This window comes from Magnolia sinica, chromosome 9 (genome assembly GCF_029962835.1).
Source record: "Magnolia sinica isolate HGM2019 chromosome 9, MsV1, whole genome shotgun sequence".
In the NCBI taxonomy this organism is placed as follows: domain Eukaryota; kingdom Viridiplantae; phylum Streptophyta; class Magnoliopsida; order Magnoliales; family Magnoliaceae; genus Magnolia; species Magnolia sinica.
In genome coordinates this window covers 22,950,427-22,977,564 of record NC_080581.1, presented here as the reverse complement: position 1 = coordinate 22,977,564, position 27,138 = coordinate 22,950,427, and the positions used below count along the sequence as shown (strand labels likewise).

At 41.3% G+C, this 27,138-nt stretch overlaps 1 protein-coding gene and 1 long non-coding RNA gene across 5 annotated transcripts; both read left to right on the top strand.

The window, feature by feature from the left end:
• The first annotated feature begins 8,818 nt into the window (after positions 1–8,818).
• Positions 8,819–9,841, top strand: LOC131256174 (kinesin-like protein KIN-14I). Of its 3 annotated transcripts, none has more exons than XM_058257207.1 (3): positions 8,819–9,130; positions 9,491–9,590; positions 9,666–9,841. In XM_058257207.1, the coding sequence occupies exons 1-3, from the start codon at positions 8,957–8,959 to the stop codon at positions 9,704–9,706; spliced, it is 315 nt and encodes a 104-aa protein (XP_058113190.1). In that variant the 5' UTR covers positions 8,819–8,956; the 3' UTR covers positions 9,707–9,841. The 3 variants fall into 3 exon arrangements, with proteins under 3 accessions (XP_058113190.1, XP_058113193.1, XP_058113191.1); XM_058257210.1 differs by having other exon boundaries at positions 8,820–9,103; positions 9,681–9,841; XM_058257208.1 differs by having other exon boundaries at positions 8,822–9,130; positions 9,681–9,841.
• A 938-nt stretch (positions 9,842–10,779) lies between these two features.
• On the top strand, positions 10,780–13,573 carry LOC131256173 (uncharacterized). 2 transcript variants are annotated; one of them, XR_009176623.1, is made up of 4 exons: positions 10,780–10,926; positions 11,219–11,317; positions 12,826–12,933; positions 13,377–13,573. It is a non-coding gene; the product is annotated as an uncharacterized LOC131256173 (long non-coding RNA). The 2 variants fall into 2 exon arrangements; XR_009176622.1 differs by having other exon boundaries at positions 12,826–13,573.
• The last annotated feature ends 13,565 nt before the right edge of the window (positions 13,574–27,138 follow it).

Here is a 27,138-nt window from a genome sequence, read left to right as displayed (position 1 = left end):
TGACCGAAAGGCAGTGTTGGACCCGGGATGGGTCCTCCATGTTGATGGATCGTCCAATGCTAAAGGAGTTGGAGCTGGAATCGTCTTGTCCACTCCCGATTCTATGATTATCCATTATGCGATCAGACTCGGGTTCAAAGCCTCTAATAATTAGGCAGAGTATGAAGCCTTACTGGCCGGACTCAGATTAGCGGCAAGCTTGGGCGTTCAGTCTTTTCAGGTCCGATGCAATTCGCAGCTGGTGGTAAACCACATTTCCACCGAGTACGAAGCCAAAGAGACAAGGATGATCGCTTATCTCTACGAGGTGAGGAAGTTGATCAAAAAATTCTGGAGTTGCACTATCTGGAAAATCCCAAGGGCAGAGAACTCATGGGCCGACGCCCTTGCGAGGCTCACCTCGGCTGCGGAGGGAAAGATCTCATGATTCATCCCTATTGAATTCATAAAACATCCGAGCATTGGCCAGGCAGAGAAAGTCAATCCAATACACACTACTCCAAGCTGGATGGACCCGATCTTCAACTACCTCACGTTCGGTGAAACCCCCCTGATAAATTGGAAGTGAGACGACTGAGAGTCAGAGCGACTCGATACGTCATCCTAGATGGCATGTTGTATAAGAAAGGGTATTCTCAGCCTTACCTCAAATGCCTCCGACCTGATGAAGCCGATTACGTGATTCAGGAGATTCACGAAGGAATCTGCGAAACACACTACTCCGAGTTGGATGGACCCGATCTTCAACCACCTCACGTCTGGTGAAACCCCCCTTGATAAATTGGAAGCGAGATGACTGAAAGTCAGAGCGTCTCGATACGTCATCCTGGATGGCATGCTATATAAGAAAGGGTATTCTCAGCCTTACCTCAAATGCCTCTGACCTGACGAAGCCGATTACGTGATCCGGGAGATTTACGAAGGAATCTGCAGAAACCATTCCAGTAGCCGAGCCTTAGCCTAGAAGATACTTCGCTAAGGATACTTCTGGCCGACCCTCAAGCAGGACTCGATGGACTACGTTCAAAAATGCGATAAATGCTAACATCATGCGGCTATGTGGAGGCAAACAACGGAAGAAATGGCCTCCATGAGTGGACCGTGGCCATTCGCCCAGTGGGGGATCGACATCATCGACCCCCTGCCTTCCGGGAAAGGACAGGTCAAGTTCGCCATCACCGCAGTCGACTACTTCACCAAATGGGCTGAGGCCGAGCCTATCACGAAAATCACCGAATAGAAAGTGATTGACTTTGTCTGGAAAAACATTATCTGCCGATTCGAAAATCCTCGCACCATCGTATCTGACAATGGTCAACAGTTCGATAACGATAAGTTCCGAAGCATGTGCCAAGCCTCGGCATCACAAATGCATATTCTTCGCCTCGGCACCTACAGTCTAACAGACAGGTGGAAGACGTTAATAAGGTTATCAAACACCATCTCAAGACAAAATTGGAAAAAGCAAAAGGTAATTGGGCCGAGGAGCTCCCATTCGTCCTTTAGGCCTACAGGACCACAACTCAGTCTTCTACTGGGGAAACCCCATTCTCACTCTCATACGGCTTGGAAGCAACTGTGCTGGTGGAAATCGGTCTCCCTACTGCTTGGGTAAGAAATTACCAAGAGGACCAGAACTCCAAACAGGTCACAGCTAACCTGGATCTTCTTGAGGAAATTCACGCGCTTTTACAATTCTAAAGTCAAGGTCAGGCGGTTCCACCCTGGGGACTTAGTCATTCGCCGGGTCTTCCAAAACACAGCCGGGCCAGGGGCTGGAGCACTCGGGCCGAACTGGGAAGGTCCATATCAAGTGGCCCGATCAACAAAGCCAGGCTCCTACTACTTGGAAGATCTTGAGGGCCGTCAGCTGCCCCATCCTTGGAACACCGAGCATCTGAAGATCTACTATCCTTAATGTACTGGCCTCTAAGGCCCCTAATAAGTGTGCACTTCTGAGCGACCAGCCTTTAAGGCTTTTAATAAAGTTCATGATTCATCTTCTACACAAACGAAATTATCTACCAAGTAAAAGTCGCCTCTCATAATCAAAGGCGAACTGAATGGACTGATCCCTTAAAGAAGGGGTCAGAACGTAATCCCACGAAAACTCGACATAGCACCACTCTAAGACGAAAAAAGCCAAAAGATGAGCCGACTCCCCTATGGGGTAATCGGCTCATCATCCGACTAACGCTCAGAGCAGAAGTTTCTCGCCAATCATGGGAAGAGCTGAACCCTCAGGGGTTCAGACTCAATAATAATCAAGCCAGGAAGGCTTAAAAAAGGTCTACCAAAAAGGTGTTGGAGAGAGCCGACCCGTCCAAGGACCGGTTCAGCTCAGCCATGCCTGAAGATAAACCGACAGGACAAAGATTTAGTTCGACAATCAACGGTTAGCATTAAACCTCCAAAAATTAACAGATCATCATCTGAGAGCCCTTTCCAAAGGGAAAAAAATAAAAAATATATACCATCTATTCAAAAAATAATAATGTCATCCGTTCAAAAAAAAGAGAAGGAGCTACTAAGAATTATGCAGTCGGGGGTGCTTGGGAATCGGGGGCTTGGTCCAGGCGAGCGCCTTCGACAGGCTCTTCTCCAACGTTTAGCAATAAGGGCTCAAGGTTAAGGTCCGGGTACAAATCCTGGACCGCTTCAATACAAGCGTTATAGCCACAATTGTAAAACTTGTTGGCTTCAACATCTCTTTCCTTTGAAGCCTTGAAGGCATCAATCGCGGCCGCTACTACTCCTGCCAGGGAAGCCGCGTCTTCGGCTCGTTAAGCCTCCACCACTTGGGAGACAGCTCAGCTCTGCTCTTCTGTCGCTTCGGCCTTAGTCTGTTCCCGGACTTCTCCCAGTTGGGTAATCTCCTTGGCCAAAGAATCCACATGAGCCCTACCCCGTGTCAACTCGGCCTCCACCACCCCACATCGGACCTCGAGGCCACTTGTAACCTTCTGCAGCTGGAGCTCTCTAGTCTTCCCATCTTCAAGCTGCCGATGCAGCTGGCCCAGCTCAAGCTGAAATAGGGTAACCTCATCCTTGTGAATCCCCACCTCATTTCGGAGAGCCTCCACTTCGGCATCCCTCTTCTCGAGCTCCCGTATTCTCTCCTGAACCGAAAGGAGCTTCATGACAGTCTAAACGGGAATATAAAAATGAGCATGTGGATGAAACAGAGATAAAAAGGAGCAGAAAATCAATAATTAATACCGTATAGAAAACGAAATCCATGTCATTCAGGAAGGAACTATCTGACTTGGTGAGGAGTTTGGTTATCTCTTCTTCGGGGGTGTGTTTGGCGGCCCAAGGTGTCAAACAAGACAAGTGGTAGCCCGGTTGAAACCTCCCGCTTCTTGTCACCTCCTGGGCCAAGCCCACTGCTTCCTCAGCCCCAGTCCGACTGCCTGCTGAGGTTTGAGCCTCGGCCCCGAACTCATTTCCAGCGTCGGGGGGAGAGCATATCGTCAGCCATCCTGATGGCCTCCTCCCGTTCGGAGGAAGAGGGCACGACAATGTAGGGCTCGGGGGCTGCAGGTAGGGCCTCCGTGGTAGGAGGAACGACGGTGGGAGGAAGGGAAGGAGTAATGGTTTCTATTGAGGAGGGAACAATGGTTGCTGGAACCTGCGTATCGGCAAACACAACAGCAGGAGCCACGACAATCGAAACTGTAGCAAAAGAACCCTACTCGCGAGGGGCGGCCTGCCTCCTCTGAATAGTAGTCTATGTCCTCATCTCGGTCCTCAACATCTCCTCTACCATTAGGGCGGCTTTTCTCCTCCGAGAACCAGATGCCTCGACCATGCCTGCGTGAGGAATAAAGGATCAACAACCAAGTGAATGAAGTTAACCTCACCAAATGTAATAAGATGACAACTCATTAAAGGATATGGGGAGAGGCTGAGACTTGCAAAGCCCGGACCAATGAAGATTGGCCACGGTAATTAAGTTCGTCCAAGAGCGAAGCTCCCCCGATCGCACCCTAGCCTTGACAATGCGGTTCTTCTAGGCCGAGTTAAGGAGTGACGTGCCCCTCGGGAAATCTACAAGGATAAAGAAGGCTCTATTCTGACTGAAGCAGAAGGAGATTTAAAAAAACGGAAGGAAAAAGAATCAAAGGCTGACCTGGTTTCGTGAATTGGGTGGGTACCTGAGTCAACAGAGTCCCAAGCGTCGCCGCTGGCGCCTCGCACTCGCCCGCAGCCCAGAACCACTTATTCTTCCAATCATTGTTGGAAGACAGAAGGTTCATCACCAGCCCCGACCCTTTGCTGCCTCAGGTTGCGAAGTAGTATTATGGTTCTTGGCTGTCGTGCTTAACCAGGTACAGGCTCATCAGCTCCTCCGGGTCAGCTCCGGATTCCCGACTTGGCGCCAAATGATGAAGGAAGAGATCAACACCCTCTAAGCGTTGGGGGTAAATTGCTCCAGGGCAAGTCTGAGGTAAGCTGTTATGGCTTGGACAAAAGGATGTAGGGGGAACCGAAGCCCGCATTGCAGCGCACAGAGGAAGATTGCACTTTCCCCTTAACAGGGGCGCCAGCGGTATCCGTGGGCTTCGGGGCCCTTATCCGAACAGAGTTCGGGATTTGGAACTCCGAACGGATCCAAGCCATTTAAGACCTCGATAGAACGGAGCCTCCAAGGACTGCCTCCGAGGTTCGCCCACTCGTGGGCATTTCAGTAGCCTCGATAGCAGTGGCCTGGGAGGCCCAGGCAGCTTTCCTCTTGCCGGCCCGTTGAGTCTGAGCCCCTGCCCCTTTCTGTCTCCGAGGCGGAGGGTGTAAGGGTACAACTTCCAGGGGACCTTCAAAGGCCCCTCTTCCGTCATCTGAGCTCCCTGGTTCGGAGTCATCATCATATTCCCGGACGGTTTCAAGTTCAGATGACATTAGGGAGAGAAGTAAAAGGAGCAAGGGAAGAAACTCACCATACGACCACTGTAAATCGCCTTTGCCGGAAAAGCTTGGTCGGTCGAAATCACCTACAAAAAACTTCAAGTCGATTGAAATCGCCTTCACTGAAAATTGCCTCCTTCGGTACGTGTCTGAATTTTGGATCCAAGTATGAAGGGCGAATCCGAAAGGAGCTTATATAAGCCATACAAAATCTCATCATTAATGGCGAGGAGTGATGGCCGCAGACGAATCGTCATGAGCTGATTCCCGAGCACACGTGGCTGTCTGTCGTTGGCCGAGCCCCTGCCAAGTAGCACGGTTCCAACATTGAGCAGCTTGCTCCGATACACGAAGTGGTGCCCGAGCAGGTGAAGCTATCATAGTGATTCTTCCTTGGGCTTATGTGGTGACTTGTCATAAGTTGTGCAACTGTTCGAAATCGCAACCGTCGCCATGCGTCCGCTAAAAAGCAAGCCACAGGCACGGAATCCCGAGAATATGACGTTTTGAATTCGAAGATCATGATTACATCAGTTTGGGCGGGCGATATTCTATGTAATTACTCTCCAAGTCCACATTTGAACTCAAAGAGTAGGGGGCTTCTGTTATGGGAAGATCCGATCCTCTAATAAATCCAAGGGTAAGCACCAAACTAATTCAACCAAGTGCGTGAACAACGTAGGTGATGCTTGTTTGACCCGGTGTGAGCGTCCCTGAAGAGGTCGTACACCTTAAAGGTGCTCTTACTTTGAGGCTACAGATCGGAGTGACTTCAACACTCCGATCGAAAGTGATAAGCTGTTTTACTAACATCTGACGGAAGACGAACGATCCGATCACTGATGTCGATTGTAAGAAGTCCGACCCGATAAGATAAATCCGACATCTTGCCTCGGACTTCAAGTAGAAGGTTCCCATAGAAAGATTCCAAAGTGCTTGATAAGTAAGAGGCTGGGTCCACTAACTCAGTTCAGAATTTGACTCGGACCAAGAAAGTTTTCTTCAGCAAGCTAAATGACCAAGGCTGAGTAACATCTTGTCAAGACGAGCTGAGCCGAGGCAATATGTTGAGGCAGGTACTCCGTCTGCTAAATTTGGAAACTACCATAAGTGAACGTGGTCGAATACTTCGCTCCCAGATACGCATTATCCGCACGATGTGCTACACGATCCACGGATTGCGTATGATATCCCCACGATCTCAGTATCCCGTTGATTGGGTAAATCGTGCAGACAATAGCGGGCCCGGATTGTCCAATAGTCAGGTATAAATACATTGAGACCCCACCACTACAGGTACGCAAGATCTGACATCCTCCATTACTCTCCACTTAGACCCAGATTCCCTTAACCTGACTTAGGCATCGAAGGGTCCCCCGGCTTAGCCAGGGTCACCTTTGCCTGTTCTCATTATATAGGATCAAGCCGTTGCAGTGATCTACGGTTCGGGAGACTGAGGGAAGTGCCGACCAGATTTTGACCTCAACATTTGTCATTTCTGGTTAATTAAATAGATTGTTTGCAATTCAATTCACTTATGCATCCAAACGTAGTATTCATAACAACAAAGATTACTTAGCATTGATAATAAGTAGAGATAAGAATCTGTGGATATGAAAACCAGGGCTTGAGCCATAGTTGATAACTTAAGTGGCGCTAGTCCAAAAACCTGAAAAGGAAATCTTGCTATTTTACTTGGGAGAAAATTTTGATGCTCCTGCAAAATTTGACACTACAAAAAAAGGTAAGATCGGCATTTGCGTTCTTCTTTCATCGGCGCTGTGTACGAGGTAAAACCGATGGATATCTTACTATATATATATAAACCGTACTTATTTCTCTCACTCTCCCCACCCCGTCTCTCTCTCTCTCTCTCTGTCCCACTCCCTACGCCCCTGATTCCCTTCCCTCTTTCTTTCTCCCGCCCCCTACGCCCCCGATTCTCCTCTACTCCCCTGATTCCCTTCCATCCCTCTCTCTGCATCTCATTCCTGTCACGAATCTCCCAAGTTTTGAGATTGCTCTAGGTTTTAAGAGAGGGCGAGCGAATAAGGTCTCAATGGTTTTTTTTCTCTCTCTCTCTTTGAATCTTTAATGGTTTTGTTTACTTGTCTGGATAGGAGATTCACTTGATCATTTGCTTCCTTGGATTTCTAGGGTTTTGGTGTTTCTATGCTCTGTTTTGCACAGAAGGGAAGGTACATGATCTATAGTTATCATCATTCTTATCAACATCATATGTTCGACTTCTAGGGTTTTTTCCTTATGATGGGAGGTACAACATGGAATGCGAGTTTTCACAACAGATTGCCACCTTCCTTGACTGGATAGGCTGGATTGGGTGAAGAAAATTTTAATTTCGAGAGATTGAATTTCCTGACTGGATAGGCTGGATTGGTGGGGGTTTATGTAGGTTTTAGTGGGGAGGGATTTCTTAGGTTGGGTTGAAGCAGATTGCCACCTTCCCCTGCCTGGTCGGACTGAGTCAGGCAGGGGGTTTGAGTGGCCCACTGTGATGTATGGGTCTCATCCATGCCGTCTAACCATTTTTTCAAATCATTTTTGGATAAGAACGAAAAATGAGGCAGATCCATCACTCACGTGGACCACAGAGTGGGGATTGAACACTGACCACTCTGTGAATTCCACTTGCTTTTATGAGAGAATCTCTTCTGGTCACAAACAGGATAGGAGATGAAGTATTTTCTGGTTCGACATATAAAGCATGGAGAGGTTGAAGCTGTTGTGATTGCCACTGGTGTTCAATCTTTCTTTGGGAAAGCATCACATATAGTAGACTCCATTGAAGTGGTCTGACATTTCCAGAAGGTGAATACATGAACAGATGAAGCAATTATGATTACTTCAAATATCATGTGCTTTTCAGAAAGAAAAAAAACAAGAAAAAGTACCACTGATGTTTCACAAAATTACAATAAAATAAATAAGGAAAAAGAATTTCATAATCTGATAATGAAAATAACAAAGTACCCTTGATATTTTTTGGAAAAGATAGGATATTTTCTCACAAGCAGATATCATGTGTTTTCTAAAATGGTAAGTTGACATTGGTGTGATTGCTATGCTATAGGCTATTCATTCGCTATTTAAAACACTGGTGCTAATACAAAAATTCAGTCGTAAATTTTACACCCATGTTTATGAGTGCTGTGTTCTTGAATTGTTTCCAGGCATATTTGTTTCTTTACCAGTTCTTTTACCATTTGTGCATCATTAAACTAAGTGCTTAGGTTTTGGTTATTTCTATCACCTTGCTCTTCTCTAAGTAGAGGGATTTTTGAGATCCATGTAAAAGCAGATCCAATCTGCTGGAAGACGTGGAGTTTTCTAAATGATCTGTCAGCCCTCAAGTTCGAGAGAAGTTTACTTTGGAGGACATGTGGTGTTTCCAAAGGGTGCTTGCTCCATTTAATTTCACTGCAGTCATTGATTTGAGAATACCTGGATAAAGGTGGTTTACATTGCCATAGGGCTTTTAGATTTTTGAATTTCCAAGGGGAAAAAAAAGGGTTTTGTTCTTAAAGGTCTTTATAGTCATGTTCATGACTATTGTTGTATTCGGTGCATAGCTTATGCGAAATATATGCTAAAATTTTGATATGATCTTATCCCAACTTCTTTATTTAAGATAAACAATGATTTGTTAAGTCATTCAATCAAATTATTCCAGATTATCTTGACGTATATGGGAATCGATTCATTGGATAGAGTGGCTCCTTTGAGTTAGAAGAGAGGATTAGGCATGCTAGAAATGTTTATAAGCAAACCAAGAAGCGCCCGAAACTACTTGATGAACATTTTGTGCATATTTGTATGCTCTTTCTTCATCATAGGTTTCTTTGTTTCAATTTCTATTGTTGGTTTGTTTATTTCTACAGGCAATGGTTGATAAAGGCATAGGAATTAATGTATTTATGTGCGTCTTCCATGCTTCGTAGTAAGGATATTGGGGATACTTATTTGATCATGTTCATTGTGTAGCCCATGGGGTGAATGTTGATCCTGAAATCCAAACGCTTGCATTGAATACATGGGATGCTCTAAACCTCCTGTGAAGGTTGGACCTAGGCAAACAATTCATGCACATGAGGAGATTGAAGCTCTGTTGACTGGTAGAAAGCTTACGACCATAGTGTTTTTCTTGGATGAGATGTTTAAAGAAATTACATACAACATGGCAACAACTGTTGCTGATGCTATGAAGGTACTTCTAAACATTTTTTCCCATTTGTTCTTTAGAGGTTTTCCAACATTCACTATAAATGGGTTCCGGTTCTATTTTGGGTTGCTTCACAAATACTATTTTATGCCATCTTTGGTTAAATCCTTTCGGCTTGAATCACTTTACAGTTTTGAATAATATATAGTGGAGCATAGTCATTGAAAATCATATTATTCTACAAATGTGTGGATGTTTTAACAATGTATGTATTCAAGTAATGCCTCTCACGTCAAATTTATAGTTTATTACTACATTCTTATATTTTAATGGACATTGCAATTTTTTTTTTCTGTAAAAAATGTTGCATCTATTTCTTAACGATGGAAACTACATTTGCTTCAGGAACTTGCAGGGATCATCAAGCTTTCAGCACCATCTAGTTTCAGTCTATTTGAAAGCAAACAAGTTGTCATTTGTACTAAGTCACCTGACCTTGGCAACGGTAATAATTTTTATCACTCTCTTAAATCTATTTGTTTGCCAAAAAGAATATTTTGCAGACCCAATGTTTCTACAGTTATCTTATGTGCAGGTGAGTTTAAGGTAGTGACCAGTTGATTGAAGCATTATATTACATTCCCTTTGATTTCAGTGGTAAGTTCATCTTCTTTGTTTCAAATTCAGTACTTCATGGTAATTTTTGTTTTTCCCATGCCAGTTGCAACATAATTGTATTTTGGGGAATTATCCTGTTAGGAGGGATGGTGTTGTGCAATTGTTTGCATTGCAAATTTTGGCTGAGTTTGGATTTGTTGGGAGTCGAGAAACATGCACATTAGTAATTTTATGTTTTTTGAGCATAGGTTTATCTTTTAACCATAGGTAAAATTCAGGTCAGGGTGTGGGCTATTTACTAGTTAGGTCTTAAACTCAATCCATTCCTTGAACCTATAAAAAGTTCATCTTCTTTGTTTCAAATTCAGTACTTCGTGGTAATTTTTATTTTTCCCATGCCAGTTGCAGCATAATTAGATTTTGGAGAATTATCCTGTTGGGAAGGATGGTGCTGTGCAGTTATTTACATTGCAAATTTTGGCCGAGTTTGGATTTTTTGGGAGTCCAGAAACATGCATATCAATAATTTTGTGTTTTTTTAGCATAAGTTTATCTTTTAACCATGGGTAAAATTCAGGTCAGGGTGTGGGCTATTTACTGGTTAGGTCTTAAACTCAATCCATTCCGTGAACTTGTAATAATCCTAAATATGCCTGGATTTGGTGGTGGCCACTGCTCAAGCATGGTCCATTTGCCACCCTCCTTAGAGGAGTGACAGTGGGTCGGGTTTGGCCCTATTCAGCATCAGCCCATGCCCAACCCATTTACTAAAAGGGCCAAGAATTTTAGCCCAATCCTAACTCATGACCCATGACCATGTGGCCCGACCAAACTTAAAATTCACCAAGCACAATCCCAACCTGACCTGACCCACTGAACTGTAAATAGGTTGCGCTCGAATGACTTGACCCGCCACACCAAAGACCTTTGTATACCCATTGATTCTTTCACTTTACATGTGGCATACATATATTGATCCAAACTCAAATCACTGGGCCATCTTTAGATGGGGCGGGGTCTCAAATTTAGATTCTTTGGGAAGTTGTAAGTTTACCGTTGCCTTACAATTCTACTTTACATGTTAGCACTAATTCTCATTTCCATTTGTGGCTTGGTTTTATTTTCAATTCTCCTTGGCAATATGCAGGTAACTAATTCCTCAACCATCTCATGGCCAAAATCAATTTGAGTCAGCATAAACCTTTGGATCCTCTTTTTAAAAGGTTTATTGGCTCTAATCTAACTCCCATGCTTGCAAATAAATTCAGGCCACAAATGTATTTCTTGCAATATTTCAAAATCTGAATGATATTTGTCACATTGCTGATAGTAATATTGTTTTCTAATATGTGCCACCAAAAAATTGGATATGGGCTGCCTTGCAATTCTATTTGTCATTGAATTGTTTTTACACCATGTTTTATATTTACTTAATATGGATTTATTAATAGTTTTCAGCAATGATTATTGTATTTTTCAAAACTGCGGTACTAATTCCTTACTTGAACTGTTAAGATTACCTTCATTCCAACCATCCAGCATTATAGCATGGCAACAGTTATTGGACTGTGTCTGCGAGTTAAGCTGATGTGTTGTTTCCCTTCACATTTTAAGGTCAGTTAGTGCACCTAATCCTATCATGACAAGGCTAAGATTTGATTATTTATGTTCTCATGTAAACACTTGATCGGCTCCCGGATTGCAAGCATATCCTTCGTTCTGGTCGGATCACATGGGCCTGATGTAGATGTGTCAAAGTAATAATCTAAAACTTGTGCGTGCGAATAGAAATCCAAACACGAGTAGCCATCAGCATTTATCTTCGAAGTGAAGGTGGGGCCCAACTACTTTGCTCTTTGCAGGTTCTTCATGATGTCACTGCTAAAAACCTTCCATTATCGTCACAGCTGTAATAAGATTATATGGCATTATCATTAGCATACCTTATCACATCAATTTGGATAAGCTTTTCAGTTTCTTTGCATTCTGTGAATTTTTCATCATATTTTTCGATTTCATCCATGTTCAACCAGACCAAAGTCAATATGGCCTAGTCTAGTTACTGAGTAGCTTTGTGTTTTTTGACAGTTTTTGAGTTCTAATAACTTATTCATCATATTATTTGCTCCTTCAAAGACAATATTCTGGTTGGTGGATTTTTTATGATTGATGCCTCATGTTTTGTCCTGCCTAACAGGTACGTGTATTTAGTCCAGCTCCTTCAAATTGTAGGTGGTTTATTGTTGCCACAAATATTGCTGAAACTTCTTTGACTGTTTGTCTTATATATATATATATATATTGTTAACTTCACTTTATTTGTCTTTGAAGGATGCTGGCCTTTGTAGAACCAGCAGCTTGATCAAGGAAAAAGTATGCTTGAAGGATGACCAGACTACTGTAGATTATATTGGAGAAAATGGGAGTATCATGATTGTAAATCCTCTTAAGCATGGTAAAGATGCAAGGAGAGTATTTTCTTTTAACAAATTGTTCGGAACAAATGTCACACAACGTATGTTCTCTTTCTCAGAGAAGGTTTCTTTTATGAAATAAGGGGATATATATGATTTCTCCATGATAAATGGGAATTTTTCTGAACTGACTTTCCTTCAACATACCAAGGAAAATATCCTGCATTTTAGAAATGGTGAAAATACTTTTCTGTCAGAATAGACTCAATAACTGTCATGAAAGCATTTTGGTTTTTGCCTAAATACTAATGTTGATATGTGAGACTTGGAATTTTGTGAGGTTACAACCTTCATAATATTCTTGTAAGAAACAAGAATCAAGCAGTTATTCCAGAAGCAGATATTCTTGTCATTACCTACAGAAATATCCACTACTCTTCAATCTCCATCAAACATACACTTATAAACATTTGGGAACATGGGTTGACAGCTCTTTTTAAGCAGCATTTATTGTAATACATGAATACAATCATTCCAATAGTGATTTGGTTTTGTTGTTGATAAGTAGGACATATTATTATGAAAATATCACTAAATGGTACCTAAAACTAGTGTTGTTGGGTTAATTTCTTTAAAAACATCAGGGATGCATGGTAGGCTTTGGGTAGACATTTTCTTCAGTCACTCATACTTATTGTTTCTGTGCAGAGCAAGTGTTCGCTGACACACAACCATTGATCAGATCTGTTCTCGATGGTTACAATGCCTGCATCTTTTGCACATGGGCAAACAGGCTATGGGAAGACATACACAATGGTAATATCAACAATGCACTCACTAAGATAATGTAGCTTTGATTTTCTTTAGATGAAGATGTCCAAGTTAGACAGAAAAATAGTATGATCATTGGTATTTCTGCAAGTGAATATTATGATCACACTGTTGGTTTTATGCTTACTGAGCACTGATAAAAACACCATTTTCTATTGCTTGAAATGAATTGGAATTCATTGATATTATTAGAACTCAGATCCTTTTTGTCCTTGCTCTCCATATCTATTGCTTGATTCAGTGTACCCTACAAGTAATTATGATAATGTCAAGAAGTAGATCAAATGAGGAATAATTTCTTCCTTTTCTATATATAACTGGACAACCAATAGGGGTTGTGCGGTTGTAGGTAGGGTTGTCAATGGGTAGGGTCCTATTAGGCCTATTTGAATGCTACTTTTTGACTCTCTTTTTTTCCTTGTGTGCAGGATTTTAATCAATTGTGCCTAAATTTAGGCCTACAAGCACTTAAGCCTTTTGACACCACTCGTGCTAGGAGTAAACCATATAGAGGATTTGTTATTTGTTATTTTTATTTTTAATTCAAGACCATTTTCAATTTATTGTAATAAATATTATATATATTTTTTTATTGTGTAGTAATATAAACTTTGTTTAATATTCAGCTTTAATTGTATTGCATCATTTTTTATATTTCAAATATTAAAAAAATATAGGTTTCAATTGAATCATATATAATAAAAAAATTACTGGCCTACTGGGGCGTCTCGAATCTATACAAAGATGTTTGCCGACGCTTGTATAGCTTTTATCGGCGCTTATCCATGATTAAAAGTGTTCAAAATCATCCTTTTAGCGGCGCTTGGCTAGTTATTTCGCGATGCTTTTATGAATTTTCCCGGCACTTGTTTCAAAAATGCAGCAGCCACCAATGCGCCGGTGAGCCAGAACAAGTGCCCAAAAAGAACACATAATTAGCGGCGCTCAGACAAGCGCCGATAAAGATATATAAGTGTTGGCAGAAGCTTTACCGACACACGCCTTCACCGGCACTTGTCTAGGCCGGTAAAGGAATGCCGGCGCTTTTGGGGATTTTACCAGAGCTTCTAAGCGCCGATAAAAATCCCATTTCTTGTAGTGTGACCATCCATATGCAGGCACTAAACTCTTCAAATAGTAGGGCCCATCATGAATGTGTTAAGACTAAAATGTCCTTATAAAAGATCATAATAAATGTCCGATTGATGGATAATATAAAATGATAAGTAGCTATCGGTCTAAATTGAACTAACAAATATATATCCATTAATAAGTGGCCAAGATCATCCAACCCATCAGATTTCATGGATTTGACCTATTTAGATTTTTTCTTAGTTTTTGTTTACTAAGTTTTGCCATCCACCCAAGGACGGCATACATCAATCATTAATGGCTGAACAAACAGATGTCACTTATTAGTGGCTAGGATCATCCAACCCACCAGATTTCATGGATTTGACCCATCTAAATTTTTCTTAGTTTTTGTTAACTAGGTTTCGCCATCTAACCAAGGACCATATGCATCAATTAATGGCTGATTTGGTACGCCTGATCTTCCTTTTTCTACTCTCTATGCAATAGCAGATGAGGCCATGGTTTGTCTGGTTGGAATAGGGAATTAAGATTCACCAAATTATAAAGTTCTAATCTATTGAGCACTCTCACTTCCCGGAGTGGATTTGTCATGCCCCGAACTCGGAAATCGGGCTCACAAAATTTTCGATCGCCGAATCCGGCCCCGACAGCCTCCATAGAACCCCATTCTCGGCTCCCGGTACCCATTTATCAGGTTCTGATCCTGGAATCCCACAAGGAGGATTTCTAATATCATTTGATTCGTAATGAGCATAACCAAAAGCATAACTCACAAATAGTAACCACAAGAACACCACCACAAAATCCACTATGATCAAAAACTTTTGAGTACAATGCGTGTAAAAGAAAAATACAAGGTAATGTGAATAACAAAACTCCAAAGGCTCGACCGCACACTCCTGCTGCTGCTATGCTACGGCTGCGACTTGGCGTCACCTGCACGCATCGATCGTGCATAAGCTTATAGAAAGCTTAGAGGGTGGTGTAAGTGTGTGCGCAATATGAGCATGCTTAGGATGCAAGGTCAGAGAAATGCGTGATCATGCTGATGGACACATGTATGCAATCAGCCATACCAAGGCCATGCAATGCAAAACATGAATGCGGTCGGCCACATCAAAGCCATGCGATGCAGAATGCAAGTCAATCATGTCAATCCTCATCCACATATCAATGCAGCTCCTCACTAGAGCATCAAATCAGTGTGGTTTTCAGTATGGATAATCACCGGGGTCAAGTACACTCTACGCCAGCTTGTCGTCCCTATCCGGACGCACAACTGGGAGGATGGAAGAGACCTCACTATCCGCCTGCCAATATCGGGCCCGGCTCGTCGATAGTGGACCAATTCCTCAAGCTGGTCAAACTCAACCCAGAAATTACCCCCTCACTCAGGTGGGTAAGGTTACACCCCTTTCCAACCGACCACGACACAGTGGGAGACGTGGCCTACTGGTATACAGCCCTCGCGCGCTCGTGTATCCACCCGGTCTCGACGTTGGAGTCATCCTCTGGTACCATCGGGTTTAGGAATTTTCACCCAGGGACATCTATGACGCCCGTATGCTAGAACCAAATATTTTCGGTATCCAATCTTGCCATCCACGATGTGTCTGTGGAGGCTATGGTCCTGATGTCGCTAGGGCATACAGTAACTACAATCACACAAATGCAAGTGCATGAGTCACACTATCAGTCATACAACAGTCCTACGTGTATCATGCACTTATATGGGGCAACTCCGCCTATCAGAGAGCCCATAAACAGTCCGCCCGAAGGCATATGCTATGATCGGTCACTCCTCACATCAGGCATACATATGATGTGAATGATCATGAATCATGGATCTATACTAAACATGTATAAAGAGATGGGCTCTGTATATAACGGAGATGGGCCTAGACGGCCTACTTACCACAAGTATGGGCATATCAGTGGGCCTTAGGGAGAGTTATAATGCGGACATTTAACCAACATTATCCATTCAATGTGGACGTCAAACCAGTATTGCTCCCAAGGCGTGACCCGTGATGAATGTCAATACATATGCTATGGTGGAGTCACACTACAAGGGACATTATGTACGTCCTATTGGGCCTCAACCCATGGGCCTCTAATACATCAAATGGCCTCATACATGGGTCACACACACACATATCAAGGTGGGCCTCAACGACGAGCCACAAATGCATCAAGATGGGCCTAGTCATATGGGCCTTGCATACATCACAATGGGCCTCATAATACGGGCCTTATACAAATCAAGGTGGGCCTAGTATGTATCAAGGTGGGCCTTAACGGACCGCCCACAAACACACCAAGATGGGCATTATCACACGACCTTAAAATATTTTCCAAAATGATTGGACGGTTGGATGAAACATATGCATCATGGTAGGGCCCACACTAATGGAGGGTGTGGATCACAATATATACTTAAGTGGGTCCCAAGTGGGGCCTACCATAATATTTATTTTCCACCCAACCTAGGGCCCAACATAAGGTTTATTTCCCACCCAACCTAGGGCCCAACTTAAGGTTTATTTCCCACCCAACTTAGGGCCCAACCTAAGGTTTATTTTCCACCCAACTGATCATAAGGCCACGTGGACCTTGGGTAGGGCCCACTGTAATATTTGTTTGCAATCCAACCTATTCATAAGGTCACGTGGACCTTGGGTAGGGCCCACTGTGATGTTTGTTTACCATCCAAACTGTTCACGGGTCACGCGGACCATGGGCCCACGGTAATGTTTATTGCCATCCAACTGTTAATAAAGTCACGTGGACCAGGGGGGGCCCACTGGAATGTGGTCCCCGAATCCAGTCCACGTGTGTCCCACTGGACTAACGGTTCAGACCAAGTTTCAGCCGCATCCAAATTTCAGGTAGGCCCCACCAAATGATTTTATATGTTTAGGCATGTCTTCACATGATTTTAGATGGTATGGCCCACCTGAGTTCCGTTTACGACTGATTTTTGGGGACGTCCTGTGGACAAAGGGGACCCATCAAATGCAAGGTGTTGATGTTCGAAACGCATCACCTGGGGCCCACAGCTGGAGCCGTGAGGCCCAGCCGGTCCGTCTGTCAGGCAGCCAGCGCAGACGCTGCCTGCGCCTTCTGTCAGCGGCAGCAGTTGTTGCTGCTGCTGCTGCTGTTTTTTTTTTTTTTTTGAAAATATTGATTTCCTGTGGTTTTTTACAGGCGGGGCCCGCATCAGCAAGATCCACACCAGCCATTGGTCCCTGTGACTCGATACAAACCTATCGAGACCAATATTGAATGGTTTTTTGATGTACAGCAACATCAGGGTGTTTTTCAATGGTAGGAACTTGTTTGCTATGCTACGGCCCACCATAAATTCGGATTGAGATTATTTTTCGGCTCAACGCCTAAAATGATCTGAGGAGAAGGATGGACGGCTTGGATTGTATACATACATCAAGGTGGGACCTGCATGGACAGCCCACTCTAAAAGGCTTTTTTTTTTTGTTTTTTTGTAAGCTTAAAGTACACGCCCCTGTCAGTATACACACCCCATGCTGGCCACGCCCGTCCAGCGTCTAGGGACGCTGGATGGCATGGATAAACACATGCATTGTGGTGGGCCCCACATGCACATGGCCCACCTATATATATAAATATAATATATATCTTATATTATATATATTATATATATATTATATAAAATATAATATATAGGAAGGAGGAAGTATTGGGTCCATCCAAACAGTGGATGGTGTGGATCATCACTTGCAATAGGGTGGGCCACATCGTCTAATGTAGATGGACGGGGTAGATATAACACATATTGGTGGGATCCACACCTTCACAAAGAAAGAGAGAGAGAGAGAGAGATACGGTGATAGAGAGGAGGGACCCCGCCACTATGAGCCCTCCATTGATACAACACATACATCAAGTGGGTCCCATAATAAGTGGCCCTTAAAGTCGAAAACAACGTTAAATCGCCCACCTTATCTTCCTTCTTCTTGGTCCCTTAGACTCCAATGCTCCTTAGCTTGCCTTTTGATGGAGGTTGATGGGAGATTGATGGTGTGGATGAGAGATGAGAGGGTGGGCCACACTTGTGGTTTGGGGGAGAGGGAGGTTGGACGTGTGGAGCTTGAATTGCTTGGGAGATTTGAGAAATGAGAGAGAGAGAGATGATGGGAGTGATATGGATGGGTGATGGGTTGGGTTGAAAATTTGTAAAAGTGGTATGGTTGTGGTTGAAATTTGGAAAAAGAGGAATGATGAGGTGGAAAGTGAGTGAACTTTTAAAAAAAGTAGGGATGGATTGTTGTACTTAAGGTAAGGCTTGTACTTGACATTGATTGATGAGACATATCGTAGAGATTCCCTCGATAATCGCAACGCGCGACGTTTCTTCGGAATGAACGCAGGTCCACATCTCCTAGCCTGGGTATCGGTTCGGTGCGCAAGTCATGGCGTTGGAACCGCGGCGACGGCGCGGTCGCTATGATACAAGTTTCGGTTCGAACCGACTTCGGTATGCAGGACCTGATTTAGAATCGCTCGCAATCGTCGGATACGGTGCGAAGGTTGCCGGAATTTGACCGGAAGGACTGCGGAAGCTAACAGAACGGTACGGACTAGGATACGGGTCTTATAGGATTGCCTGCAAAAAACCTTTTATGGGAACTTCCTGGGATGGGAAGTTAGGTTGGGCCTACCGTGATGTTTGTGAGAAATTCATTCAGTTCATCAATTTTGCTAGATTATGTTAAGACATTTGCTCAAAAATAAGGTAAATCCAAAACTTAATTAGGCACATTACAGGAAAAAGTAAGGATTGAATGTCCACAGTTGAAACATTGGTAGAGTCACTGAATTTTTGCATCATGCTAATATTTTTGTGTTGTCAGTTCATCCCAACAGGGGTATGGATGCCATGTAAACATCATAGTGGACCCTAGGGAGATTTTAACTATACGCATTTCCCTACCTACTTTTTCCTGTTGTGTGGCCCACTTGAATTTTGGATCTACCTCATTTTTTGGCCCATGCCCTAACATAATTCGAAAAAATGGATAGACTGGATGTATTTCTCATAAGTATCATGGTGAGCGGCCCCCATCTAGCTTCTTGTAGTAGAAAGTTCATGCAAATTAAAGGCTTTTCCAGGCAATCCTTGTCCCCACTTCACCAAGGCCTTGTTAGGTAAAGGTTGCCTTCAAAGTTCTATACCAATAGGCTATCCAGAATGCAATTGCTTAACTACAACTCATTTTCTTCATTTTTTTCCCTTCTCTGTGTTGCACTATCTGTTGTTAATAAAACACCTAAAAATTAATGGATGAACAAATTTTGCATCTTATATTGATTTGGAACATTGAAAAAATGTAGACATACCGGGCACATGTAGATTGATACGAAACGGTTGAAAATGCAGAATGTCATATCATGTATGAATGCTTGAAAATTTACAGTGACACAGGTGGCATATCTATCATATTGGTGGATATTGCCACATGTGACACATGTGAGTTATTTAAAGGTGGGATGCAGGAGAGATGGACTATTTGAAAATGGGTGGTAAGGCTTACATAAGCACATTGGTACTTAACAAGTGTACAAAAATATTCATAATTCATGTACATTATACAACATGGATATATGTAGGTTTTGTTTGGATTGCCTTGAACCAAGCAACATCTAGTTATTTTATACAAGTGTGAATTTGTTTTTTTTGAAATTGGTAATAATGGTGATTGGTAAACCATGTGATACGTGGCACCATCCCCAATACATGGGTCACTTAGGGACCTTTTGGATACCACCAAATAAGTTACTTTTTCTACTTATAGTCGTAGATAAGTAACTTATTTCAAATATGTTTGGTTTATGATTAGTTATAAGTAACTTTTTAATTACTTAAAAGTACTAAATCACTTCAGTTAAATTTTTTTTTAATAGCTTTTTTACTTTTCATAAGTTACTGAAGAGGCATAGAAAAGACGAAAGAGAGGAGAAGTTGATAAGTATGTTGTATACGAGAATACTTATCTTCTTAATAAGTAGAAAATGAGATAAGCTATTTGTGGCATAAGTAACTTAAGTAACTTAAGATCCAAACGCCTGTTTGGATCGTAAGTTGCTTAAGATAAGCTAGTTATGCCTCAAGTAACTTATTTTGGTTTCTACTTATTAAGCCAAAGTCATTAAGGGCCGTTTGGATACTAACGAATAAGTAGATTATTTTTTAAAAAACTTATGAAGTTAATAAGTTACTTTTCTTAAATAAGTTAGTTTGGCTATTAAACTTAATAAGTAGCTTTATAGAAAAGGTAACTTATTTTTATAAGTTATTTTATATTGCTTTTCAACTTTCAGAAGTAACTTATTTCATTCATTTTCATTGATGACAAAGTTGCTATTAGATGTCTTAAATTTGTCTATAACTGAGTCTTTTAATGGCTTCGACAGACCACTCGATCCCATCGAGAAACTGTCAATCCCATTGATAGCCCACTCAATATCATCAAGAAAATCTTGATTTATTCTAATTTCTCATTGGACTATTTTTAGGTCTAAATCGATATGATTGAAGGTGGCTTCGATCCCATCAAATGGCCTTTGATAGCTGTCAATCCCATCAACAGAAGCATGTGATTTTGTGGAATTGTGGGAAATTGTTTTATATTTTTGGTGTGACACTACATATGAGTATGATTCCGGGATTAAGGTTAAGCCAAGCACTCCTAAGCTATTATAAGTAATTTCATCTCATGTATTTTGCTTTCATGGTGATTTACTGTTGCTTTGTGCCGTTGTTTTTCCTATAAGGGTTTTTTCACATAAAATTGTGTGCGTTGTGATTACTTGATTTCGTTTGCTTAATCTTGTGTGATCTGAATTCGGGGTTTTCTTCCGTGGATTCCCAACAAGTGGTATTAGACCATACATTGTGATTCAAGTTTGGATTGGCATCATGACGATTAAGGGTCAAATGTGAAGTATGAAACATAGAAGTTCACCGAGAAAAATAGCTTCAAATTATGGAAGGTGAAGATGAGATGCATTCTAGTTTATCAAGGGCTGTAACATGAATTCCTTGGTGTTGAAAAGCGTTCAACATCTATAAGAGATGAAGAATGAAAAAAATAAGATGAAAGAGCTAAAACTTTGGTCTAATTATGTTTGGCAGATGATGACCTTTATAATGTCCTGGATCAAAAGACCATTACAGGACTTTGAAAGAAGTTAGATAGCTTGTACATGATGAAATCATTGTCGAATTGACTATATCTGAAGAAACAATTCTATAATTTGAAGATGGCAGGGCGCTAAGATCTTAATGAACACATCAACACATTCCTGATCGATGAAAGAATTTGATCTCTCTAGGTACTCTTGAAGATATTGGGTATAAATTCACTGGTTTTGATTATGTCCTGATTGTTTCAAAAGTGGCACTCATAATGATGAAGGCATATTGGAATAGTAATCGTTAGAGGTTGATTATGAATACAGTATCGGGTGGAGCTGCAACGTGTATAGAGGAGTCTATGTTGGAACGTTTGTGGCATACATGTTTTTGCCACATGAGTAAGCATTGCATGAATTTATTTTTTAACTGTTTCTTAATTCCTGCATTTAAAAGCATTGACTTGAATATATGTAAGCATTGTATATTTCGTAAACAATTAACATTATCTTTTAATTTGAGAAAACATGTTAGTAAGGGTTGTTTAAATTATGTGCATTATGATGTATGGGGGCCTTCGCCCATTATTTGTAGAGGAGGGTCATCATTCTTTGTATCATTCATATATGACTGTTCTAGAAAGGTATTTGTGTATTTATGAAGTATAAGTCAAACATTTTTGCCACTTTCAAAGTGTGAAATGTGGTGGTGGAAAAATAGTTAGGGCGGAAGTTGAAAGTTTCGAGGACAAATAATGGAGGTGAGTTCACTTCTAATGAATTCAACTAGTTTTGTAAAGACGAATAGATCGTACGACATAACATAGTTAGGCCTACACCAGAGCAAAATGGTGTAGAAGAATGGATGATTCAAACTATATTTAAGAGAGTTCGAAGTATGTTAAGGAACACTAGATTAGGCAAGGAGCTATGGATTGAAGCTACTAACACAACCTGCTACTTAGTGAATCGATCCCCATTTACACCAATTGATTGTAAAATTTCAGAAGTGTGGAGTGATCATGATGTTGATTACTTGGGGATGTTAGTTTTTAGTTGCGACTTACTCTCTTGTACCGTCAGTTGAGAGAGATAAGCTAGAGCAAAGGGCTAAGAACTGTATATTTATCAGTTATGGTGATGGTGTGAAGGGATATAAGTTGTATGATCGGTCACATGGAAGATCATAAATAGTCGTGATGCCAGGTTTAATGATGATTCTTTGTTCTGTAAGGAAGGTCATAAGGAAATCAAGAAAATCAACAGTGATGGACATTAAAATTGACAAGGATGCAACGCGGGTTGAAGCTGCACAGTAACAAGAAGTACAGATTAGGTGGAGTGGTCACCTATACGGAGAAATCAACCTAGAGATTGCAGATTACTAGTGGGATATAGGGATGATTTGAGCATTACATTCGCCCTTATTATAGATGAGGGAGATCTGTCCACCTTTTAAGAAGCATTGGATGACCCATATGCTGAGAGTTGTATGGTGGCGATGCAAGAAGGGATGAACTCTCTGCATAAAAGTAAGCCGTGGGAGCTGATAAAGCTTTTCCTTGGGCATAAAGCGATCAGGTCAATGTAAATTTATAAGAAGAAACATGACAAATACAAGACAATGTTAGTAACGAAGATGTGTGCTCAGAAAGAAAGTATCGACTTCAGTAAGGTATTCATGCTGATTGTTAAGCATGTATCTATTAGGTTTATATTGCATTAGTTGCCCAATACAACCTTGACCTGGAATAAATGGATGTAAAGACTTCTTTCCTTATGGAAATTGGAAGAACAAATATACATTAAGCAACCAAAGGGGTTCGAAGAAAATGGGTTAGAGAATAAGGTTTGCAAGTTGATGAAGTTGTTGTATGGCCTGAAATAGTTGCCTAGGCAGTGATATAAGAAGTTTGATACTTTCATCGTGAGTCAACGGTTTATCAGGAGTGAATATGAACACTGAGTCTACTTTAAGCTACTAAGTGATGGATTATTAATTCTATTAGCACTATATGTTGATGACACACTTATCGCTAATCAAAGCATGTTTAAAATCAATATATTGAAGACTCACTTGTCGGGGACATTCGAAATGAAAGATTTGGGGGTTGCAAAGAAGATTTTTGGCATAAACATACATAGAAACAGACATGAGTAGATTACAATCATTTTAGGTAGAGTACCTTCACAATGTATTATGTTTAAGATCAATATATTGAAAACTCACTTGTCAAGGACATTTAAAATGAAAGATCTGGGGGTTGCAAAGAAGATTCTTAGCATAGACGTGCATAGAAACAGACATGAGTAGATTACAATCATCTTAGGCAGAGTGCCTTGAGAATGTATTAGTGAAATTTATGACGGATAAGGCTAAACTAATTAACACACCCCATGCTTTTCACTTCAAACTTTGTTCAGTGCATTGACACATTATAAATGAAGAAAAGTAGGTTATGTCTCGTGCGCCTCATTCGAGTGTAGTCGGCAGTTTGATGTATGCCGTGGTCTTTATGAGACTGGATATTTCACATGCAATTAGTTTTGTGAGCGAATATATGTCAAACCCCGACAGTCAATATTGAGAGGTAGTGAAATGGATACTTCATTATTTATAGCGGACTACGTCTTAATATTTTAGAAATTAGAGGGAAAGCTTGTAGGTTATGTTGATTCATATATGTAGAGAATGTGGACAACATAAAATCGACTTTCGGTTACTCGTTTGTATTAGCGAGTAGAGCAGTTAGTTGGATGTCGAAGCACCAGTATATGGTTTCTCTTTACACAACAGAAACTAAGTATATGACAGTTATAGAGGTATTTAAGGAAGGTTTTTGGTTACATGGAATGATGAATGAACTCGAGCTTCAGCATGAGGCTGTGTTAGTTAAATGTCATAGTAAAAGCGCAATTAATTTGACAAAGAATTAATTTTACCATTCTACAACTAAACATATTGATGTTCATTACTATTTTATCTGACATGTGCTTGAGGAAGACAATGTTATTCTAGAGAAGATCCACACGAGCATGAATTCGACAGATATCTTGACAAATGCGGTTCCCACAAAGATGCTCCAATTATATTCAACTTTTCTAGGTCTGTTAAAAGGTCGATGAAGATGGAGTGTGTACGAGAATTGATAGTGATGGTGAAGCTATGATGGAGGAGATTAGAGATGAAGCTTGGAGCTGTGGTTCATGGCAATTGAAGATATGGTAAAGATTGTTATCAGATGTCTTAAATTTGTCTATAACTAGGTTTGTCGATAGCATCAACAGATCACTCGATCCCATCAAGCAGTTGTCGATCCTATCGACAACCCACTTGATCTCATCGAGAAAATCTCAATTTATTCCAATTGCTTATTGGACTAATTTTGGGTCCAAATCAATATGATCCTATCGAAGGGCCTTCAATGATTGTTGATCCCATCGATAGAAGTGCGCATTGTGGAATTGTGAGAAATTATTTCCTATTCCGGGTGCGATACTATAAATGGGTGTAATTGTGGGATTAAAGTTAAGCCAAGCATTCATAAGTTATTCTAATGAGGGCTAAATATTTTTTTGGGGCTTGGGGAAGGAGAAAATGAAGGTTTTTAGATTATTGTAAGTAATTCCATTATTGAGGGTTAAATATTATATATTATACCCCAGTTATTACTTGGTTTTATGTTCATGATAATGTTTAACGTCCTATTTTAATCATGTTTTTATTGCAAGGTGAATTTAGGAGCCTGGACTGAAAAAAGGTATTAAAAGCATGAATTTAACACTCAAAAATCACCAAGGTAAGGGACGGATCTTAGGGGACCGAGATCGAAAAAATTCACATGCCAAAGATTCGAGAAAATCAAGCAATTCACGCTAAAGAGACCTGGAAATCATCCAGAATGCAAGATCACCGGGTTCCCACCATCCGTTTGGCTCGAAACTTTATATATGGCCTGAGGATCCTAAATTAACTGTACAAGTCGAATTTCATCCATTGGATCCTTGTAAAAGTGGCCCAATGGACAAATCAACCCATAAAACACTAATCTAGGGCCCACCTGATATCTGGATATGCTTCAATTTTGGTCTCAACTCATTAAATGAGGCAGTAAAATGGATGGACGAAGTGGATTTCTAATAAACATCATAGTGGACCCTACAGGTGACGTGCGTATACATAGCATGTTCGCAGCTGCAACACACCGGATGGTCAGCCCGGTCAAAGACGGGCTGATCCGACTCTTCTCTTGCACAAAGACCAGCGTGCATACGCTGGTCTACTTGAGGGATGTTGTGGCCCACCATAGGGGCCCATATGAAGGATCTGGACTGACCACTCGATCCAGAACATGGGGCCGACTGTACCATGTTGAGCTTTTGGCCCCATGCACGTGTGTACACGTGGATCTTCGTAAAACGCAGGATGAACAGTGAGAAGATTTGATACATTGGGCCGCACCAAACTCGACCAAAACCACTCATTTTCGACTGAAATCGCGCCAAGAATCCAATGAACAGGGTGGATCTCTCTGAAAACATCACTTAGGGCCTACCGAGTATCTCAGCGCAAGAACTTTCTAAAATCGGACGTCCGGACACACTCGACCTCCGTGGGCCATTATATGAGCTTGGAAACGATCGTTTCGATGATCTGGACCGTCCAAAAGATAAAGAAGGGGTCCACGACCCTAGCCAAGAAGTCAGATTCTGACTTTGGACGTTCACTGTCCTGAAAATCCGTGCCAAACGCAGCTACTTCCGTGTTTCTTGTGTAGTCCGTCCTTGCTGTGTAAACACGAGATTCCACCGACTTCACCGACATCCCTTGGCTATAAAAAGGAGAAGAGGAGAGAGAGAGAGCATCTTTTGGGATGTGGGAGCAAAGGAGAGAGAAAGTGTGGAGACGTCGGTTTCTTCCTTCTTCCTTCATTCTTTGTTTTTCTTATATTCCCTTTCATGTTTTTCCAGGTTTTAACATGATTATGTTAAGCTATACCTCTTAGCTAGGGTTAAGAGGTGAAGCTTGTAGTGTGATGGGGAGTTTTCTACGGTTTTGATTTATGTTTATGAACTCTCTTTGATTATAGTTTGATTATATGGAATGTTTTTAGTCTTTAATAGTTTATTGTGACTTAAATTACAATGGATCTGCGATGGAATGAGCATGTTCTGTTCATTATAGGGATTATGAACGTGGGAGCCCTGTTGTTCACCATCGTCTCATGGACATGGTTGGATGACGGGACCCTTCTTAACATTCATAACTCCCTTAGATTGGATGTGGATTGGTTAAACTCTGTTGTTTGCTTTGTCTCATGGGCATGGTTTTGTGATGAAATTAAGTCTAATTCTCATACCTCTCATTTCTTGAAAACTGGATCAAAGAAATTTTAGATTTGGTTTTTAAGGTTATATCTTCCAACTGGATGAAGATGAGACTTTAAATCCAGTTGTGTTTATGAATCAAGCATAAATCTCCCTGATATCTACAAGTGGATTCTTGGAAACCCTAGTTTCCCACTTTTGAATTTTACAAGTTTTAGTTTAATAGTTCATCATTATTCTTTTAATTTTTCTTGATTTAGTTTATATCTTCACCTAGTTCGAGTTCGAGTTACTTTTAGATTACGCACAAGGTTCAGTCCCTGTGGATCGACCTCAGTCTTACCGAGTTTATTACTACATCGCAACCCCATACTTGGTGTGGTAAATAAGTTTTTAGCGTCGTTGTCGAGGATTGATGGTTACATTTTTTTGAGATTAACTAGTTTTAAAATTAGGTTAAGATTCACTAAACCAAAATATCAATTCTCGAACGAAACTAGATTTTGGTTCTGGAACGGCTTAACGTTTTAAGCCATTTCAAAGTTAGAACCGTACCACTACAGGGAAAAAAAATAAAGATAAAATATAATTCCA

What these genes read in the sequence shown, in the direction of transcription:
- LOC131256174 (XM_058257207.1), top strand. Translation starts at nt 8,957, where the DNA reads ATGGGATGCTCTAAACCTCCTGTGAAGGTTGGACCTAGGCAAACAATT. An exon ending in CTGTTGCTGATGCTATGAAG is followed by an intron (nt 9,131 to 9,490) that starts GTACTTCTAAAC and finishes CATTTGCTTCAG; the next exon opens with GAACTTGCAGGGATCATCAA. An exon ending in GTCACCTGACCTTGGCAACG is followed by an intron (nt 9,591 to 9,665) that starts GTAATAATTTTT and finishes ATGTTTCTACAG; the next exon opens with TTATCTTATGTGCAGGTGAG.